Consider the following 19,690-nt stretch of genomic DNA (forward strand, 5'->3'; position numbering starts at 1 on the left):
TCATTTTTTTTGCAGGAAACAATCTTATTCAGAGTCTGATGAAAAAAAAGTAGAGCAAAATCTGAGGGGAACATCACTGAATATTGTAATGGTGAAATGCCTGGCTCAAAACCTGTACCATCAGCGTGTGTGAGCATGTGTACTGCAAAGACAAGTGAGCTGTGGTTTACAGAATCAGACCCTTCAGCAGCCACAAATGTCATTGCCAGACACATTTGGTGCCCAAATGCACACTGCTGCCTTGGCTGAGCTTCCTTCTGCCCTGCTTCACCTCCTGCCCCGGGCCTGCACCCTCAGCTTTTCTCTTTTGCCTGCCTGCCTTCTCCTCTCTGATTGCTGCCTAAAGACCCCTCTCTTGCTTAACCCCTAGAGCTGCTCTCATTTGTGACTCAAGCCACGATTGCACAGGGTCATTCAGTGCATGTCTGTAACAGGTAGATGGTGTCAGCTGTTAACACACCACTGTGAAGTACATGCTTTCCTCTGACCCAGTAGATACTTAACGAGAAAATTATTTTGCCCGACTTATGGAAATTGCCTTTTTTGGAGGAAAACGAGGTACAGCACTAAATACATTCCTTTGTTTTCATCTTCCTCTCCTTTTTTCTATCTAACGAATTGTCTTTACAAAATGCCCTGAGGAGGACACAAGGGCGCTTTTCTAAATCGGAGTTTTGGCCGGGGCTGACGTTTCCTGGCCTTGCCCTTCGCTGGCCGAGGCCGAGCAGAGCTGTGCCCGGTGCCCTGCCGGCTCGGGGCGGCGCTCCCGGCGGAGCCCGGCGGCAGCGGCGCCAGCAGAGGGCACCGCTGGAGAGCCAGATGCGCCGGGAAGGGACCGCGCATCCAGGGGCCGCGGGACGGCACACGGCGGGCACCTGGGAAACCTCTGTCTTTATGTGCTCCAATTGAAAAGAAATACTTAATAGTTTGTATTTTAACTTTTTTTTTCCTTTTTTTTTTTTCCGCGTGGGGAAAAATAAGTGTGCAGTTCAAATTTAAAAAAAAAGTGTGTGATCAAGGATCAAGAAGTAGCTCCTCCTCCCCACCCCCCCCCCCCTCCCCCCCAAAACAAACTGTTGAAGCATCAGAAGATGATAGGAAGACTATTTTGCTTCCCCACGAGGTGGGAATACACATTTAGGCAGAATGGTCAGGATGCGCTCTGTTAAATTAACATCAGGCTGGTTTAAAACTTGTTACCAAACTTTTGGGAAAAAAAACCAAAAACCCAACAAAAACCACAAAACAAAGAGCTGTATTTGTACAATTTTTGCAGGGAGTGGAGGGAAACAGCCCTCCCCAGCCAGCCAGCCACTGTGCAGGAGGAAAGGGAAGGCTCTGCATTTAATGAACCTGCTTTGTACTCACTCCGGGGTCTGTCAGATCCCTTGTGTTGCAGTGCTTGGCAGAGCATTTATTTTTGTGTCCCTCCACTGAAGTTTGTGGACTTTGAAAAGGCTGTCCCCAAATGGTCTTCTAAATGCAAATTCCAGAGTTGCTATTCCCAGCTTCTCTGGGGTCTTCAAAAGGCAGCTAAATTGTTAGAGGAAGCCTAGAAGGTTATTTTGGGAGAGTCCTTAAGAGTCGACACATCAGGGAGCATCTCTATATCAAGGCCTTCTGGATGATTTTTTTTTTTCAGGAACTCTTGCTTCAAATGTACACTAAGGACACAATGTTCCTTAGTTTTGGGTTGGTTTTTTTTTTTTTCCTCAATTCAGAAAAGGATTAGCAGCATCATTCATTGTAAGAACTGAAGTGGGTTCAATGGCCTAGGACCAAATACATTTTATAACATGCTGTATTTCTTCTTATTGAAAATGTTAATTATATTTTTATAGACAGATGGCACTGGAGTGTAGCAAATGCATGGTGAACCTGCACTCATAAACATTTGGGGGTTTAGTGTGTACAGGTTCCACTTAAGTTTAATTCTGTTTTAGGGTTATTATAATGATAGTAGAGTAATCAATTTCACTTATCTTGGGAGCAGAGTAACTTGTTTTGAGACATTAAGTTAAAAAATATACTTAAGTTGTATCATTGTGATTAATCTTGACAATTCAGAATAGTGCTTGAAACCATATATCTACCAATTTCATCTATTTAGTCTCTAATGACAACCAAGCCAAAATAAGCTTCTGTAATTCTGTTGAAATAATAACATATTTTCAGCTTTATGGTGGAGAATATAAAAGAAGTAATAAATAAGTCTTAAATTTTGTTGCTGTTCTGCTTTAGCCAAGACTTTTGTTCCCTGTTATTTTTTTTATTCAAATTAATTGAAATAGATTTGATTATTAGATGCTTATGATGTAAAACAAGAGGGAGAGAGTTTCTGAAAAGAAAATCTTTATAAGGCTTAAGAAGATTAATTGTCCTTCTTTATGACTACTGTAGGGAAATTACACTGTGCAATTCAGATCCAGAAGGCAGTTTGATCGATCACTCTTTATGATTCCTGCATTTGCTGTTCTTTTCCTATGTTTTTTTTTCTCTTTTTGGTCTCTAACTTGCCTGGGTTTTTTTCCCTTTGAGCAATTTTCTTTATAAGCACTAGTAGTTAATGTAGAAATGCAATCTACTACTTTATTGTAATTGAATTTAGTTGAATGTAACTTAAGATATTGAAATAATGGCACAACATTGGTGTTGGAGAGAGCTTGCAATAAATACTATCCACTGTGACTTTTTGTGTAAGTATTCACTGATGAATTGCACTGCAATGATAATCAATTTCTATAGAAGTTGGGAGGAGGCTGGTTTTACCTGGATGTTAGTTAAACTAGCTATTCTAATAAACAGGATGCCAAAGCCAATGGAAATAATGTTCTATAAATACCTCATCATGACTACCATGGTCACTGTTAGGCACTAAACATCAGATGGGCCAGTTCTTTCCTGGATGTTCCATATTTTGGAGGTCAGATGCAACTGAACAAGAGCCATGTGCCTCTGTGTTAAAACATATTAAAATCATATTGGTTACTTCAGCTGGCTTTCCCCTTCCATACTCTTGTGCTTTCTACATATGCAGAAGAAAGCAGAGACACCTCCTTGTTTCCCTACATTCCATGTCAGGAAGGTGCCAGCCTCTTCATCTGGCGCTGCAGAGCCGGTAGAAAGGTGACAGCTTCAGGCAGGATCCCTACACCCATCCTGACTGATCCTTTAACTAGGAGCAGGAAGTTGTAGGGGGATGAGTGGTAAACTGACCTTCTTGAAGCATTTTATTTTCATTTGAGTTTTTTCTGCTGTTCTTAGCCATAGTTTCTATGGTGTAGTGTACTACCAAGGCAGAGTCCTACCCTGTTTCCTTGTGTGCAGGTAGAAGGAATAATCCCTCAATTTAAAACATTTATCAACACTTGCTGTTGTTCCTCATAAATTCTTATGTAAAAAACAAACAACAACAAAAAGGCAAAAAAACCTTTCCCAAATCCTCTATATGGCAAAATCTTGAAGTTTTTTGCATATGCTCACACTCCCTGCAATGTCACCATGACCCCCAGCTGAAAAGCTGCAGGCTTAGCCAGGAGAGAAGCTTTTTTATGACAGTCTGGAGATTAGAGAAAACTCTGGATTTCTCTCTGTTAGGAAATCTTCCCTTCTTTTCTCATCATCATATTGTCTTGAAACTAAAAGTAGTTGTTGCAATGAAAGATAAGTTTAATAAGTATTCCTGTTGAAAAAGCCATGTCCTGAGGAATATTTAAATGTTGGTAAATACTTTCTTTGTGGAAGTGGCTATTCAGAGTTAGTACCTGAAGGACATATCTGGAGCCCTATAAATCCTAAGCAAGTTAGTATAGTTGTATTCTACAGTTTTATTCTCAAAACCATTTCCAGATGGGCTTAAATCCAAGTACTGTGTAGGTTTAACACCTCTGAAGCTGGCTTCCAACCGTGGGTTTTGGCCACTGACCTCTGCAGCAGAAACCTGAAGCAAGTTGTGTAAAAAGATTCCAAAAGAGACTGTTAAATGAGAGCATACTTTTTGGACTCATGAAAGAGAAATTAATTTCTAAAAACTAAATTTTTTTAAAGTATTGAGTGCCCACTCTGAGCTTTTTTTTTCCACTGTGACATTTGATTTTCTAATAAGAAAAGTGCTTTTTAAGATCAGCTGAAGAATGAACAGATTCTTTTAGAAATTTTATTTAAAGTTTTTTTTAATCTAAGTTGCAAGATGTGGGGTGTCAGTGCTTATATCAGAGGTGGAAAAACAGATCCTGTTTTTAAACTGGACATAGCACTTAGATAATTCCATCTTTGAAATGAAAAAAAAACCTTGTAAACTGCTGCCTGGCTGTTTGCTACCCTTTGAACCTTCAGTTTCTTAATGTAAAAAAAAAGAGGTGAACATCTGTATGGGATAGAAGTTTATATCCCTCACTGCCAGAAATCCAGCATTTATTATCTGCTGATGGGTGCCTAGTTCAGCTTTCATGCTGTTCAGTAAGAAAAATAATACTGAATAAGCATTAAGTAGTGACAAGTAAATGTGTTGGAGGGAGGTGATCGCACTAGCTTCTAATGCACTTGTAAAGTTTATGGGATGCTTTACTTTTCCTTAGTGAACTGGAATCAAAGACCTGTTAAAGGTTTTTCCTTGGATAAACCCCTTTAGGTAGAGGCCTGAGCTTAGGATGCTCTGTGGTTCATAGGTGATTTTCAGAATTAAGCAGACTTGAGGTTAAATCCTGCTCAGACTGAAGTGGAGGCAGTTCCATCAGTGACACTGGGCTCTTATCTAATTCTGCTGAGACCAAATCAAATCCCCAATTTTCTGCATGATAAAGGCTGTTATTGAGAGCTGCTGGGAATTCTGAATATTTTTGCTGAAATAAATTCAATAGAGAAATGCAGAGATTCTTCTGCGTGATCTTTTTTTAAGGCTGTGCTTCCAAATACAGTATCCTAATGTGAGCGTGTTGCTTCACAGAATAATAATTCTCTTATCTGTATAAAATCTATGGGCCTGATTCTTGGTTCTTATCCCAGTGGGGCACTATCTCCTTGTGTTAGGTGACCTGATGGAAATCCAGCCTGGACATATACCTTGGGCAGACAAGAAGGAGGCTGAGAGGGCTATGGGAGACTTGGCAGCTCTGCTGACAAAAAGAGTTTCTTCTCTCACCTTTAACTTTGTGGAAAAGACCTTTTTGGTCTTGGTTTACTTTACTTAAACCCACTAATTAGTCTCTGAGGCTAATCCTGAAATTATTCTATCTACTAATTTCACACATAAAGCACCCAGAAATTATTATTTCCACAAATAATCAAATTATATTGAAACATGTAAAACATAATTAAAATAAAATTATATTGAAGCAATATAATTTCAGCCTGGATAATTGAAACCATTTAGGTACTGTTATGAAACCCTTAACAAAATGTGTTATAAATAAATACACTATAATGGTAATATATTATCAGTCAAAACCCAAATGAATCTTGAGTTTTGCTTAAAGTTGTATTTTAAGATATGTTCCAGGGCATTTTAACTGCTGCTGGCACCAGAAAAACTTTAAATGTGTAAGAAGTGATATAAATATAATATTTCAGGAGCTTAAGCTTTGAGAAAAAAAAAACTGAAAAGAGATGGACACCCTTGTGGCAGTATTTGTTTTACTTTTTTATTTCCTTCTCCATGTTTTGCTATCCACTGAGGACAAGAGCCAGGTATCTATTCCTCAGCATATCTGCACATCTTATCTCTTGACTTGTCCTATGCACCGCCACCACTCCTGTGCTGTCACCCATTTTAGTAGCTGCAGGACGTTCAGTGACACTTCTGTTTTTTTAAAGCAGAAAAGGAGAACCTTTGCTTAGCTGATCACTATTTATGTGATAGAAAGCAAGCAGTAATGCATGCGAATGCAATCCATAAAATCAGGTTTCCCTCAGCCTTTTATAGCCAGGAGAAGTACTTATACATTCAAATCTGCCTCTCAAAAACTTAAAGTACACTTCTCTTCCCATTGTCAGGGGCATGGCTTTGTAGAATTCACTAAACTGGTTCACTGCCCCATCACTAGACCACCTCTTAACACTGCCTTTCCTATTGCTGTTTATTTTTTTCTGCTACTCTTAGTTTATTCTTCCTCCTATCCATTTATCCAGTTAGGCATGGGGCCATACACTTCTAAGTCTTCCATGATGCTTCTGCACTTGACTGCATTTCCCAGCTGGAATGTTTTGTTCAGTTTATTGGTGCAGAGCAGGATGCCCAATGCCATCCCTCTGAGCTGCTAAGGGCTCTGGGCTGGCTCTCTTTGGCAGCTGTTAGTCTGCTGCTTGTAAGCCCCTTTTGTTCTGGTTTGCAAGAGCCCCTGTGGCAGTGGGGGCACTGAGCCATCCTGAAGTCTCTGAGCTGCTGTAATCCTCCTTGGAATAACCGAGGAAGTGTACTATAAATAGAAAGTGGGGCCAGCACAAAATGGAATTGCAGTAAACGTAGCAGCAAGTGTACATCAGGGTCTCACAGAGCAGCACTTACACTTTCCTTTGCAGATGCTGGTTGTTTAAGAGCAGACAGAAGGGGCACAAGTTCTCCCTGTAGTCTCCAATTTACTCAGACGACTCAGAGAAGCAGCAGCAAATTGCAGGGTTTAGTGTCAGGGGCTGTCCTGTATCAGGCTGGCTCCAGCCTCGGACATGTGAGCATAACAGCCATCACTTGTCCATCCCTGGAAGTGTCCAATGCCAAGGTGGATGGGACCCCCAGCAACCTGGTCAGGTGGAAGGTGTCCCTGCCCATGGCAAAAGGGTTGAAACTGGATGTTGTTGAAAGTTCCTTCCTTAAATCATTTAACCCTTTAACTCAAACTATGATATTCTTATGAAATGGTTCTTCCATGCTGCTGTTCTTCCTGGGCTCCTCTGCAGGGTGAGCTGTCATGCTGAGGCTGCTGCAGTCACCTCTGTCCTGTGGGTCAGAGTGTCTCTGTGCTGCAGCCTGCAATTGTAGGAAATGCTCCACCAGTCCCTGGAGGCAGAACATCCACTAGGGACACACCACTCACAGTGGTGTGGGGCCTGGAAACGGCAAGTTGGCACTAAGGATGTCCTTTCTTGGGAATAACTCCTGCCTTGAGTTGGGCCCTTTCCCATGTGTTTGACTTAAGATGCAGTACTGCTGGGAAGAGTTCCTCTCTCCTTTTGAACAGCTTCCATGGGCTGCAGGTGAGCTTCTTGGCATTGCCTTCAGTTACTACTTGGGCTTTCTTCTTCTATTTTTTTTCTTTTTAAATTATTTTTTGGCAACTTGTAGCAGTTGCCAGTCTAACCTCCCATTTCAAGCAGCTCTGATTACCAGGTCTGTGGTTTTAAATCCTCTTGCACTGAAATCAGCTATTATTTACTCATTGCCATCGCCATCTATGACACCTGTTTTACTCTGAGTGCATATGTTACCCCATGTGCTGCACCAGAACTTCAGATTTTAGCATTTGGCTGCTCTTTGGGCTATGCAGAAGTAATGTCTTTTCGATCAGCACAACCATGCTAATTTATTTACGTCATGTTGCTGCAGATTCAAGCATGTGTAACAATTGCTTACACTCCCTACCATAACAGAATTATTCAATTAAACAAAAGCTGATTAAGTTGTAGCCCTTGACAGATGAGAAACAGAACAATTCTCAGGACTCTTCATAGAAGAAGACTTGCTAATGCTTCTATATTTTAAGACCATAAAACCAGTGCATTATTTACTATTTCAAAGTCATGAAAACGACACACTCCCATGGCTGATAAAACACAGATTTTTCAAGAGAAGGCTCCATACTGGATATTGCTTCCATTTACTATGTGTTATACAAATAGTCTATCATCTCATGTGGTTGGAAGGAAAACAAAAGAGATTAAGCAATCCAGCATCATAGTATGGATTATTTATCAGCATGTGTTTTAAATGAATATATTACTCACTTTGAATCTCCTGCTAACAAAAATCTTCTCAATCCCCCACATTGCCACATGTATTCTGTTTTTATGTTAAAAAAAAAGAAATGCCTTGTGAACATCTAAAGATATTTAGGGAAGAATCTTTATTTTCTCTGCACTCTATAAGTATTCCAACTGCTCATGGGAAACCACAACTCATTTTAAAATAATTTGAATAATTTATGCTATAATTTCCTAATGTTTTGACATCTTGAATTTACAGAAGTATCTTGGAATGTATGAACTGATGGTGTGAGAATTTCATTTCTAACAAGAAACTGAATTTTAGGATGGCAATTCTAAATAAAGGATTTGTTGTCAATCTAAAGCTGATTCTTGTCTCCCACCATTTCTTCAGGCTGGGATTAAACAAAACACTTGTGTTCACTTTATCATTTTTGCTGAAAAACATATGTCTGTTATTTTTATAGTGGCAGAATTACCTGAGTATATTTGCCTAAATTGCAAGTGAGATTTATCTAGAGGTCTAAACTAAGCCAAGACATTCTGCAGAACATTTTGTGAGGTACTTAGTTGCTGGCAGGTGTTGAACCATGACAGATATATACCTAATCTCTTTGCCAGAAAACATTGCTGTTGAGATATCTGTTGCCTATGTGAGAATTCAACCTTTTGGTGACTCATTAGGCAGCCTAAAATGTTTATTTTAGTAGAGGACTGCATTTCAATTTGTCAGTGAAATGCAGAGAGCTCTTATGGAGGGTGTCATGAGTGAAACCACAGGCAGCCATGGGTGGAAGCAGCCAAGAGCTACTCACCAGTCCTGGTAGAACTGCAGCATTTGTGGTTCCTGTTTTTGCCCACATTTGACAGCCCAAAACTACAAGGACAAGTACAACAGAAACTCAGTGACTTGTTTCTTTGCTTTCCATCTTTGATAGTGCCTTCTTGGCATCAGAGATGATCCAGCCTGCACTTTTGTTGGCTTTTTTGCTCTTTAGGTAACTCCTGGGGCTTGTTAGCTGCCATGCTGGCAGCTGACATACAAACAGGTGATGCCTAAAAGCTGCTGACCTTCCATACTCATCATGTAACCCTTTTCTCTCTTCCCAGATTGTCAGTGACACACATGTACCAGCCAAATGGCTGCTGAGACACGGCACTGCTGCAGCATTAGGAGCTCACTGGTCCCAGAACCATGCTACAGCTTCTGTTCAGGTTTTCCTGTCTGCTGTCTGTGTGCCAGAGGGGAGCCAGTATACCCCAGCAGAGAACATTGCTAGGAAGATATCCCCACCTTTCTTTTCCATACTGGACCCAAGCAGTACTGTAAAGAGTGCAAGTGCTTCATTAAGGTACCTGCAGCAACTCTGGATTATTGGTCTAAAAGAAACAACTTCCTTCCACAGCTTGCTCATGGTAAGAGACGATGAGAGATACAGCCTCAGCACTTGTCCTTGTTTCTGCTGCTGCTCCAGACACTGTGCACATTGCAAAGACAGACACAAGGACAGGAACTGTTCTGCTTGCATTTTCAAGCCTCGAGGTAGCCTGTAGTGTGAATTACATTAGCAGTGCCAGCAGACAGTTTTACGTTTCCAAAACCCAAGGAGCTGCTACTATCATCATCTTATGCTGTTACCACAATAAGGTAATAAGCAGTGCCAGACTTTGCTTGTTCTCATTTTAAGTTTCTCATTTCAAATAGAATGTTATCAGCTGTCTAGTGGTACTTGTCTCCTTAAATATACTGCAGGGATGTATTGCTAAGTTATTTTGTGTAATATTGGGTGTGATGAGTCTAAAAGACAGTGAACTAAATTAGCACTTCAGTGCCTCACATGCAGAAAGAGGCTCTGTTAAGTTGAAGGATGGATCTCCTGTTGGAGGACAAGTGTTCATGGCTCTGTTCCACAGCAGGCTACTTGCATGGTTTGGAAACATCACTCAGAGGCAGATACTTGCATGCTGTCCTCACTGAATACGGGTGCCTATACTCTTCTCCCTTTAAAGAAAATAAAAATCTGGTCTTTGCACACTTTGTCTGTGGCTGTAACTCTGTCTTGTTTTCACAGAGGAAGATAGTTGTGCTCTGTACCCAAGATACAAGAGAGGAAAGTACATTAAGAGGTGATCTGATACTAATTTAATGGGGAGTCTATAGGCATTTTAAATAGTAGTTTCTATTAGGCTCTGAGAACAAACTGCCTTTCTTTAAAATGAGTTTTGACTGTAAAGTCAGGTGAATTAAAAACCTGCTGTACTACTTAGAGAGACCTTAAGTATACTTCAGGAATGAGGGAGGAAGGCTAGTCTATGGTGTTGCAAAAGTGTCATATTATCCCATTAGGAATTTATCCTTATGGAGCTGACTCTGGTGGCTTTTATGTGCCTTTGCAGGCAGTTTTGTGTGAGACCTTGCCACAGGTTTCTGTGCTGCTTCATGCTGCTCCAAGGAGTGAAGGGAGCTCACTGCACCCTGTACAAAACCACCTTCCTGCAAAGTCTTTAGCAGCTTCAAGTCTTGCCAGAACTGACAGTCATGTTCTGCATTTCCTGCTCCTTAGGAGGCTGATTTAGCTTTTGGCAACAAAATGGGAGCTGTATGGTACCACCAGCTTGCTCTCAAGCAGGTCAGGCAGGATCATGCCAAATCTTATGAGTGAGTGATGAACAAAATGCAGTCTGAGGCTGTGTGCTGGTATTAAATCATCTGACGTGATGGTAAAACTTGATTGCAGAACGTTCCCTTTTTACTTGCTATTCTTTACGTCAGCTATGAAGTTTAGCATGGAACAGGCTACTTATTTAAAACCAAACCATCTCTACCCATTTTTGCCTTCCAGGTTGAGAGTATCAGCTATGTGTCCTTGGTAGAACCAAACTTGCCACATAGGTAACTCTGCTACTATGAAAATAATAGAACTGTGTTTCGGCAAAATTGATAAATAAAGTGAACACAAGTGTTTTTTGTAATCCTAGCCTGGAGAATTAGTGGAACACAAGAAGGGAAAAAAAATTAATACTCAGAAATCACAGATTGAAACTTCTTTGTGCAGATAAAGGTGAAGGAAACCTCATAGACTAAGCTATTACCAGTGATTTTTGGCATCTGTTTAGTTTGTATCTCTTTACATACTCTCCCCAAATAAGTTTTCTATCTCATTGCAATGTAATTTAAAAAGAATAACAATGTATAGGAACTCCTTTAAAAGTAGTATTTTGGCTTCACAACCTCTCTCTAAGTAAAATGTAGATAAAAGACTAACTAGTTGAAACACACATGCCATGTTCCTCTATTTCCTGAATTGTCCTGAAATCCAGTCAGGTCCTTTCTAGCAGCATAAGTCCCACTCCAAAACTTCACTGCCATTTTACCTGATTGTGTGTGCTTTTGTCAGATCTTTAGGGTTTCCCTCTGTCTCCATGCATAGAGTGAAAGCTCAGTGGTAGAAAATAATTTCTACAGTGTTCACTTAGACTTTTCTGTTTCTAGAAATGGTAAACAGAAATTCTGGCTTCTAAAATGAAATGAGAACAGTGTACTCTTCCATGAAAGAATTTTTTCCTGTGGCTGTGATAATGTATTTATCCTTTCAGATTGTGCCTGCCCATGCTATGCATCTTGTTCACTGTTTGTAAGCCCAAACTTAAAACCAGTAAGTGAGTGGCCTGGCTAAAGCATTACATTGCTGCTACTTACAGCCTTGGAGAAGTGATAGAGAAACCTCTTTTTTTTTTTTTTTTCCCTAGAATTGAAAAATGCCCTCCCAAATCTATACTTTTATTCACTACTAAGATTTGACTAGTCAGCCAGCAGTGAGCGTTGTATTTCAAGTGGGTTTTGTTTAGAAAGAAAAACTGTTAAGCATTACCAAAGGCTGTTCTTGCAACTGAAATCCAATAAGATTTATCATTCTGTCACCTCCTTTACTTGTAACAAAAACTGTGGTTTAATTGAAGTCACATTGCTACTTCTGTGCAAACTGTTTTGGATGTTATGAAAATAGCAACAATCCGTAAGATCTGTATTTCAGACTGCAGACCCAAAATTATGTCAACACTTACCTAATTTAATGTTTCTGAGTGCACTATTGCTCACTGTTGGACAGCATCAGACCTTGAAAAGGCTCTAAAAAATGCACTAAAAAATACAGGTTAATAAATCTGGGCTATAGTCTTTTGCAGTAGGTCAGCTGATATGTCAACAGTTAGGGACTTCAGTAAATCAGTCCAGCCAAGCAAGCCAGGTTAATGCAAGGACTCTAAATGCTTTGCTAGCCACTGAAAACTGAGCCAGAACTGGGTTACAGTTTGATCACGTCAGCAGCTTCTCCAGAGTCCTGAGGATTTTGTAACAAACAGCAGCCTGACTGAAGTACAATTAGGGCATTTGTCTCTCCTCAGACTGATCCAAACAGCATCTACACTCATAATGAGCATACACAGCCTCCCTCCTAGATAAGGGAGTATTCTGAAGGTTCAGGTAGAAATTAACTTTCCTGTGGAAATTTTGTATAAATATCATAGCACTTCTATGCTGAAAAACGCAAATTAAACCAAAGCACGCCTTTCTAAACTGAAATCTGATTTTTCTACAGCAAAACTGTGTGGCTAAGTATGCCATCTGAACATATCTTCAGGAACATTACTTCTCAAATACAGGGATTAATCATTATTTCTTAATAAAAATTAACATTTTTTCTAAATTAGCTGATTTGAATTAATGAAATACTTCTTAATAAACATGTGTGACAGCATATCTCTTCCTGCAACATGCAGGAAGCTGTGTACTGGCAAGTAGAGGCAGTTCCTGGTGCCTGTCAAGGACTGTGGAGGAAGCACTAGGTGGCAGGACACCAGAGAGGAAGGCTAGAAGGAAGAGACTGGGTTGGAGGAAAATGCACAAGCATCCTGCGACAGGATGTGCAAATGATGGCCAAGAGGCAGCTGGCAGTGCTGAGAAGCAGTCAGAGCCAGCTCAGAGATACTCCAGAGCCAGTCAAAGCGCAAACCCCATCACCCCCCGTGGGTCACACCAGGAAAGGCTCAGCTCTTTACCAGCTGCTTGTGCTAACATCAGTCACAAGGGGTGCACAGGGATTGAATCTCTCAGTCCTTGTCCAACATCAGGGTGTTGGAATAACTTGCAGCTTGAATTTTAAACAAAGCTTTCTGACTCCAACTCCATCCCTACACAAATTGCTCAACAAATAGTTTTAAGTAATAAATCTGCAAAAATAATGACTTGCAAAGACAGAGAGGCAGCTTTCTCTGCTTAGTAATTTATATGCTAGAAAATCACTTCTTGCTGCTGTTACTAAAAAATCCAGCTCAACTGATGAAAGTTCATGTTTCACATCTTTTTTGACAACAGAGGAACAAGCTATAATTTTACTTATTAAACACAAACTGGTATAATTTTGTCATTCAAAAGACTTTGCAGTAAATTAATCATCAGAATAATTACTGGCCTGCTTTGATTTAAATCAATCTAAGGAGTAACCAAAGGCTTTTTAAAGCTGAGGTTTTTTTGGTGTTTTTTTTTCAGAGCACACTTCAGATGACAGAAGAAATATTTACTGAGAATATTTTAAAAAGCATGTTTCCCCCTCTCAGAATTAAACAAACTCCTGTCACATCTTCATGAGGATTCCACGCCCCAGTAAGTAGCACACAACTTGTCTTTTCCCTTCACCTCCATGGAAGGCTTTAGTGTGAGAAATAAACAGGATGTCTTCAGCTCTGTCAATAACTAGAGTCTGCCTCAGTACCAGGTATCTTAGGTATCTCTGCTCACATGTATCTCATAAATCTTGCTGGATGTCACAGGAGAAGGAGCAGAAGCACATGCCCATGGAGAACTGACAGGAGAGATCCATACATACGCCAGCACCAGCTGAGCCACCTGCTCACCACTTCCTGTGGTGCCTAATCCAACCCCATGCCAACCCAGGCAGTTTTACAATGGATTTTTGCCAGCTGTGTGCTAGCAGTTTAGCAGCAAAAAACGCCACACTGACGTTCATACTGTCAGTGCACTGGTTACCACTGACAGGAGGAAAGATATTGCCACCTGGATGTCTCTCCTGATCAAGAGAACAAGCACAAGCACCTTCTGCTTCTCCAGTTTCAAGAATCTTACATGGCAAATTATTCTTTCTTTTCTTCTTTTCTTTTAAATTAGTCTTATTTATTACAGAATTTTGCAGGCTTATTAAATGCAATTGTATTTAGTGATAGTTATAGTCCATCTTGCAATCTAGTGTAATGTAAGTGAGTATGTAGCTAAGCACTTTAAAACATGGAACCACATGAAAAATTTTAATTGCAACAGAAAGATTTCTGTCTGCCTACACATTGTGTTTGTTTAATGTCGATTTCTCTTCCCATAGTAGAGAAATGCCACATCCATATTTAAAATCAGAAGTATTGACAAAATCTCCTGAGTGCATAAAGCTGTTTTGACAAAACACAAGTGGCTGCCATGCTGCAGCTAGGAAAATGAAACAGCTCATCAATTTACCAAAACTCTGCCTACAGGCAAAGTATTCTCCAAGCTTCAGGAAACCTGATGCTCTTCTCATGCAGGAAGAAATCCTCATCATGCTGAACTCAGTGGGAAACTGCTGCTGACTTCAGCACAGCCAGCTGCTACGAGACTGACAGGCTTATCATTATGCCTTAATTTTAAGCTTATGCACACGCATTCACGAATAGGAACTGCAACAGCAGAAAGGCTTAATGCAACAGTTATAAGGGAACTGAAAAATCCAGAAGGAAGATGATGCAGTTCAAGATTAATCTCACAAAAAACCCAAATATGAATAGAAGATCAAACGTAATATTTTTTTTCCCTTAGAATGTCAAGATGTCACATTTCTTAGGCTGTCTGTCACAGAGCACTGTCAGAAATGGAGACAGAATCTGCTGGTTGAATTACAGTGTGGTTTCTCAAGGATTGAATCAGTATTTATTTGAAAATTACACATAAATTATTAATTACCTCCTTAAAAGTATAAAGCAAGCCTTTGGATTCATAGCATTTCTATAATCTTTCACAGTATAAAACGAAAGAGTTCATGATATCTGTAATTACTTACCAAAATAAAGAAATTTTTTTGTAGGTTTTGTTTGTAAATATTTTATTAAAAAACATCTTTTAATGCTATTAGTCAATACATGTGTAATAATACTTTGATAAAGTATCATGTAGTAATATGTATTTTGGATTCAGGAATGTAATGGTTTTAACTAAATCATCAGAGCTCAGTTCTGCTCCAGTCTCTTCTAAACTGTCATTTTTTCCAGAATTTAAACAAACTCATTCTTTGTCAGAGTACGTCATCCTTAAGGCCTTGCAAACGTTTTAGTAATTGAACCAAAACAAAGAGAGAGCTCAGCTTTCTTTCTGAAGACCACGTTGCTTTTGAGCTTAAAAAGGTGCCTGCAGCTTTCAAGCAGTTAGTGGCAAATTAGCAAGAAAGAAATCAGAGGAGAAGAAGGGGCACTTAAAAATCAAAATAGTAAAGTGCACAGCTATACCATCCAAAATTGTATTAACCTGATCCAAAGAACTTGGTGGACTGTGGATATTTAATACAATTTGGCTTGCATGAAACATACAATCACGAAAAGACAGAAAGGATTTTCTTTTTTCTTCCTGAAGTCATCTACAGGATCTATGGAATTTAATTTTCAAGGGTAACATAGTGCAGCTCTTTGGATATTGATTGTTTTCCTAGTCCACAAGGAGATGAAGAAGCGGGGAAGGTGTGGAGGGATGCAAGGTGTCCTCTTGCTGTCTCTGTTTTATTTAGATGCCCGTACTCTCCCGTTCCCCATCCTCCAGCCCTAATGCAGCATGTGACCTAGAAATCATAAAGAGTTTCTCTTTATTTGTGTACTGTCTTTGAGTTTGCTGGGATTGCTCCCCTGTTTGTTCTCTGCTGGTAGCCTTGAGGGGGTCCATCTGATCAACTCGTTCCTCCTCACAGTCCTGAATTTTACTGGCTGTGGTGTTGGCAACTGACTCCAAGGAGGTGCCTGCCTCCTCCAAGTGGCTGTAGCCCTTATTGCTGCTGGAAGGCTCAGACTGGGAGCTCTGGGAGTCCGTCCTGGTGATGGCAGGAGGAGCTGAAGGGGGCGATCCTCCCAGATCTAGAGATTCAGAGTAGCTAGGAGACGCCTTTACCAAGAGGCTGGATTCCAGGACCCTCCTGACAGCTGGTGACCGAGGTGGCTCAGGGGAAAGGGGACACCTGGCATCGGGCAAGCAGCTGGTGCTCTGCCGCCTGACAACCAGCTTGTGCCTCCTTGTGCCACAGCCTCCCTTGATGGGGCTGCTGCTGAGGTCAGTCAGGCTCAGTTCAAACTCCCCCCGTGGGATCTCCTGGGCTCCCCGCTCCCCAGGCGGTCTGTGCCAGCCTCTCCCTCCGCTGCTTGGCCCCAAGGGCAGGAGGGTGAAGGTGCTCAGCGAAGAGCCGACGATGGAGCTGGCTGTGCTGCAGCGCCCACAGCTGCCCGCGGGGCTGCAGGGTGGGCTGGTGACGTGGCGGCCAGCGAGGGCGGCACGCTCCCGGCAGATGCTGTACACTGCCTCAGCCAGGCTGGGTGGCTGCGGGGGGCTGCAGAAGGAGGAACGCTGCGGTGAGGACACCAGATCCGGTGGGGAAAGGGAGACACCCAGTCCTGGTGGCCACGAGCTCTTGGCCAGCATGGCTGCAGCACCCAGGCCTTCCCCGCCGGGCTTCAGCTCCAGGCCCCGGGCCTGCATGTAGTTGACAAAGCCATTGAGAGGGGCTGAGGCCGGGGTGCCTCCATCCTTGGCCCGCAGGCTGTGGGCATCGATGACGGTGGAGTAGAGGTCACGCAGGTTGATGATCTTGGTCTTCTTGTCGCGGTTTTCGTGCAGCACCGCATTGGCGCAGATGAAGAGGAAGATGCCAATACCCATGATCAGAGGGCCCAGCACCTTCAGCTTGTCCGAATGCAAGTAGCTCGAGAAAAGACGGAAAAGGAAACCCGCTGAGGCCTGGGGGGATGAGGAAGTAGGGGCAGACCCACCGGGGGTAGCAGTGGTGGAGGTGTTGGCTCCAGGGGGTGACTCCAGGTGGATCCCTGCTTGCAGCCTTCCCTGGCTCTGGGAGCGGTTCGTGTGGGTGCCGCCCTGTGGTGCTGGGTGCCGGCCCTTGCCAAAGCTGCTTTCCCTGTACACCTGGCTGGGCTTTGGCCAGTAGCCCACCACAGCCAAGGCGATGCCCACCAGCAGCACCAGGATGCCACAGAGGGCGATGAAGCCCGAAAGGGAGCACAGCTTGAGCTTGCCTTTCACCACCACCACGTCATTCTTGCGCTTCTTTTTGGCCTTGCGTTTGCGTTTGGGGAGCTGGCTCTGGGGTTTCAAGGGATCCTGTTTCCTGGCTGAGATCCTCAGGAGGCCTCCAGTGGCAATCATGGCTGGCTACCAGCGCACTGCCCCCCACGGCCACTCCAGCTCCTGCAGTGAAAGGGAGAAGAGAAGACGATGAGAACCAAGGACAGACCTGCAGCACAAGAGATGTGTCTGCTTGCCTTTCCTCCTTCAAAGTCCTGGAAACTATAACCCTGAATAAGTGGGATGGAGGCTGACACCAACAGGCAGAACTCCCTTGCCCACACAGCTCCTGTGTGTGAGAAAGAAACAGGCAGAACAACAGCATCAAAGCGGCTGCGTGTCCCACTATACTCCTGCCAAACAGCTAAATGATTACTTTATACTCCAGGTAAATGACAAACCTAGTAGTATCCACTAGAGCGAACAAAAAAAGATCTCACTCATTTTAGAAGGAGCCTACAAAGCACCAGAGCTCAGAGGATGCCAAGCCCCATTCCCTGATATATTCTGGGGTTACAGTGCACACTAACTGTGGTTAGTGATGTCATGCAGGATTTGAGGGGATGGGAGAAATAAAAGCAGGAAGGCAGTGTATTTGATCTATAGATACCATTTGTTTCATTACTCTACTTACACATTACTGTAGGGAGGGTTAAGCATATGACGTGTCTTGCTTAAATGAGTGGGAAAGGAATTACTGTGAAATGCACAAAGGAAACATTTCAACACTGGAAAGTGGTGCCCTGTGAAAAGTTTTTTTTGTAGCCATTTGCACTTGATCTGCAATATTAGAAATTCATCTCTTGCCTGTGGTCCAGAGGCATCCCTAGTTTGAGAACATGTGCAATGTTCCAGGTAACTGTTATGTAACACTGACAAATTCAACCCCCTCCTCCCTGCCCTCAGAAAGGGGAGATGGCTGGCAGGTAAGAGATGGAAGGTCAAATCCTATTAGAGAAGTGAAACTCCATGAGTCACCTGGGGAAAGCACCTAAAAAGTGCTTGCAGGGAAACTGGCAGAGGACTAAACACTGAGCATTTGTGGCTTTTGTCTTACTGGACCATCAGAAGTCATCTCTCTGTTCCCGTGATCTGAGCTAAACCACACAGTGTGTAGGAGCATTTCTGCACTGTGCAATTCTTTTTGGAACCTATTTCTTCATTATACCGAGAAGCAGGATTCCCTCCCCCTTTTCTCTTTCTGAGCATCCTATTATTTTTTTTCTTTGACGGGGCAAAAGATGACATCACTGAATATAATACGACTCACAAAGTTCAATTAATTGCACTGAAAGGCAATTAAGTAAGCACCTAAAAAAAAAGCCCCTTGCCCCTCTATGACTGTTCAGCCTTTAATTACCATGTCTTTTCTGTTCTAATGCCAAAATTGCCACATATGCAGTAATATTGTGTCCCATTTATTCTGTTTGTATTTTCCTCAGAAAAAAAAAAGATGGGTGTTGTCAGCAAGGACGTTGTTAAATTACTCTCCGAGGTACTGCACGCACAAAACAAAGAGCAGAGAAATTTTTTTTCCTATGGCTGAACTATTATTTCTATTAAAAATAGGGGGAAAAAAAAGAGCACATTTTGTGGATGCAAAAGTGTAATTTTCGGGGCATGCTTTGCTGTAATTGCCGATTCTTTGATCTCATTTTCTGCTGCCCCACTAGCCAGCTGCCCGTCTCCTCTCCACGGTGATAACAGATGGTCATCAGCTCCGAGGAACGCTCCCAGTCCGGCATCGCCTGGCACTTACTTTCGGCGATGGCGAGAGCAGCGCTCGGCAGGCGAAGGAGGGCACGGCCGCGCCTCCGGCCATGGCCAGCGGCCGCAGTGCCGTGAAACCGCCCGGACGGGAGCGGCGGGGGCTGGAGCCGCATCCCACACGAACGGACCGAGACCCCCGATCCACGCCGGCAGCCGGACCCGCACGCACCACGACCCCGCCCGGCAAAGCCCAAACACCGCTGTAACACCACTTAACTGCTTCCCCGGGCTCGCCCGCGGGACTCACCGGGCTCCGGCCGGCGGGACGCCCGGCACCGGCCGCTGGGGCGCCGCTGGCTCCGGCCGCTGGCTCCCGCCGCCACCGCGGCACAGCGCCGAGCTCCGCCGGTCGGGAGCCGCCGGCGCACGGACGGAGCCCCCGCTCAGGACGGGGGTGCCGCGGTCACTTACCGGGGAGGGCCGGGGAGAAGTCCGGGCGGGAAGCGGGCGAGCCGCCGTGGGGAAGAAACTTTCCAGCCCGAGCGAGCATCCCCGCCCCGCCGCCGCTCACAGCCCCTCACGGCGGACGGGCGGCGGGGCTGGGCCGAGCGCCGGGCGCCCCCTCGGCCCCGCCGCGGCCGGGCGCCTCCTCAGGCAGCTCCGCGGGAGCGCTGCCCCCTGGCCACGCCGCAT

The 19,690-nt window shown here is 43.2% G+C and overlaps 2 protein-coding genes across 2 annotated transcripts in view; one reads left to right on the plus strand and one right to left on the minus strand.

Annotated features, from left to right (window-relative positions):
- LOC128942559 (uncharacterized) overlaps positions 1-19,690 on the plus strand; it is a 74,696-nt gene that overhangs the window by 32,676 nt on the left and 22,330 nt on the right. The gene's annotated exons all lie outside the window — the stretch shown is intronic.
- On the minus strand, positions 15,051-19,568 carry TMEM200C (transmembrane protein 200C). The gene is made up of 2 exons (XM_054285110.1): positions 19,469-19,568; positions 15,051-17,410 (listed from the first exon to the last, which is right to left on the minus strand). Exon 2 carries the CDS (start codon positions 17,366-17,368, stop codon positions 15,728-15,730), a length of 1,641 nt encoding a protein of 546 aa, XP_054141085.1. The 5' UTR covers positions 17,369-17,410; positions 19,469-19,568; the 3' UTR covers positions 15,051-15,727.

Source organism: Melozone crissalis, unplaced genomic scaffold (genome assembly GCF_028551555.1).
Source record: "Melozone crissalis strain CALT ecotype California unplaced genomic scaffold, PUWL_Pcris_2 ptg000042l_1, whole genome shotgun sequence".
Classification (NCBI taxonomy): domain Eukaryota; kingdom Metazoa; phylum Chordata; class Aves; order Passeriformes; family Passerellidae; genus Melozone; species Melozone crissalis.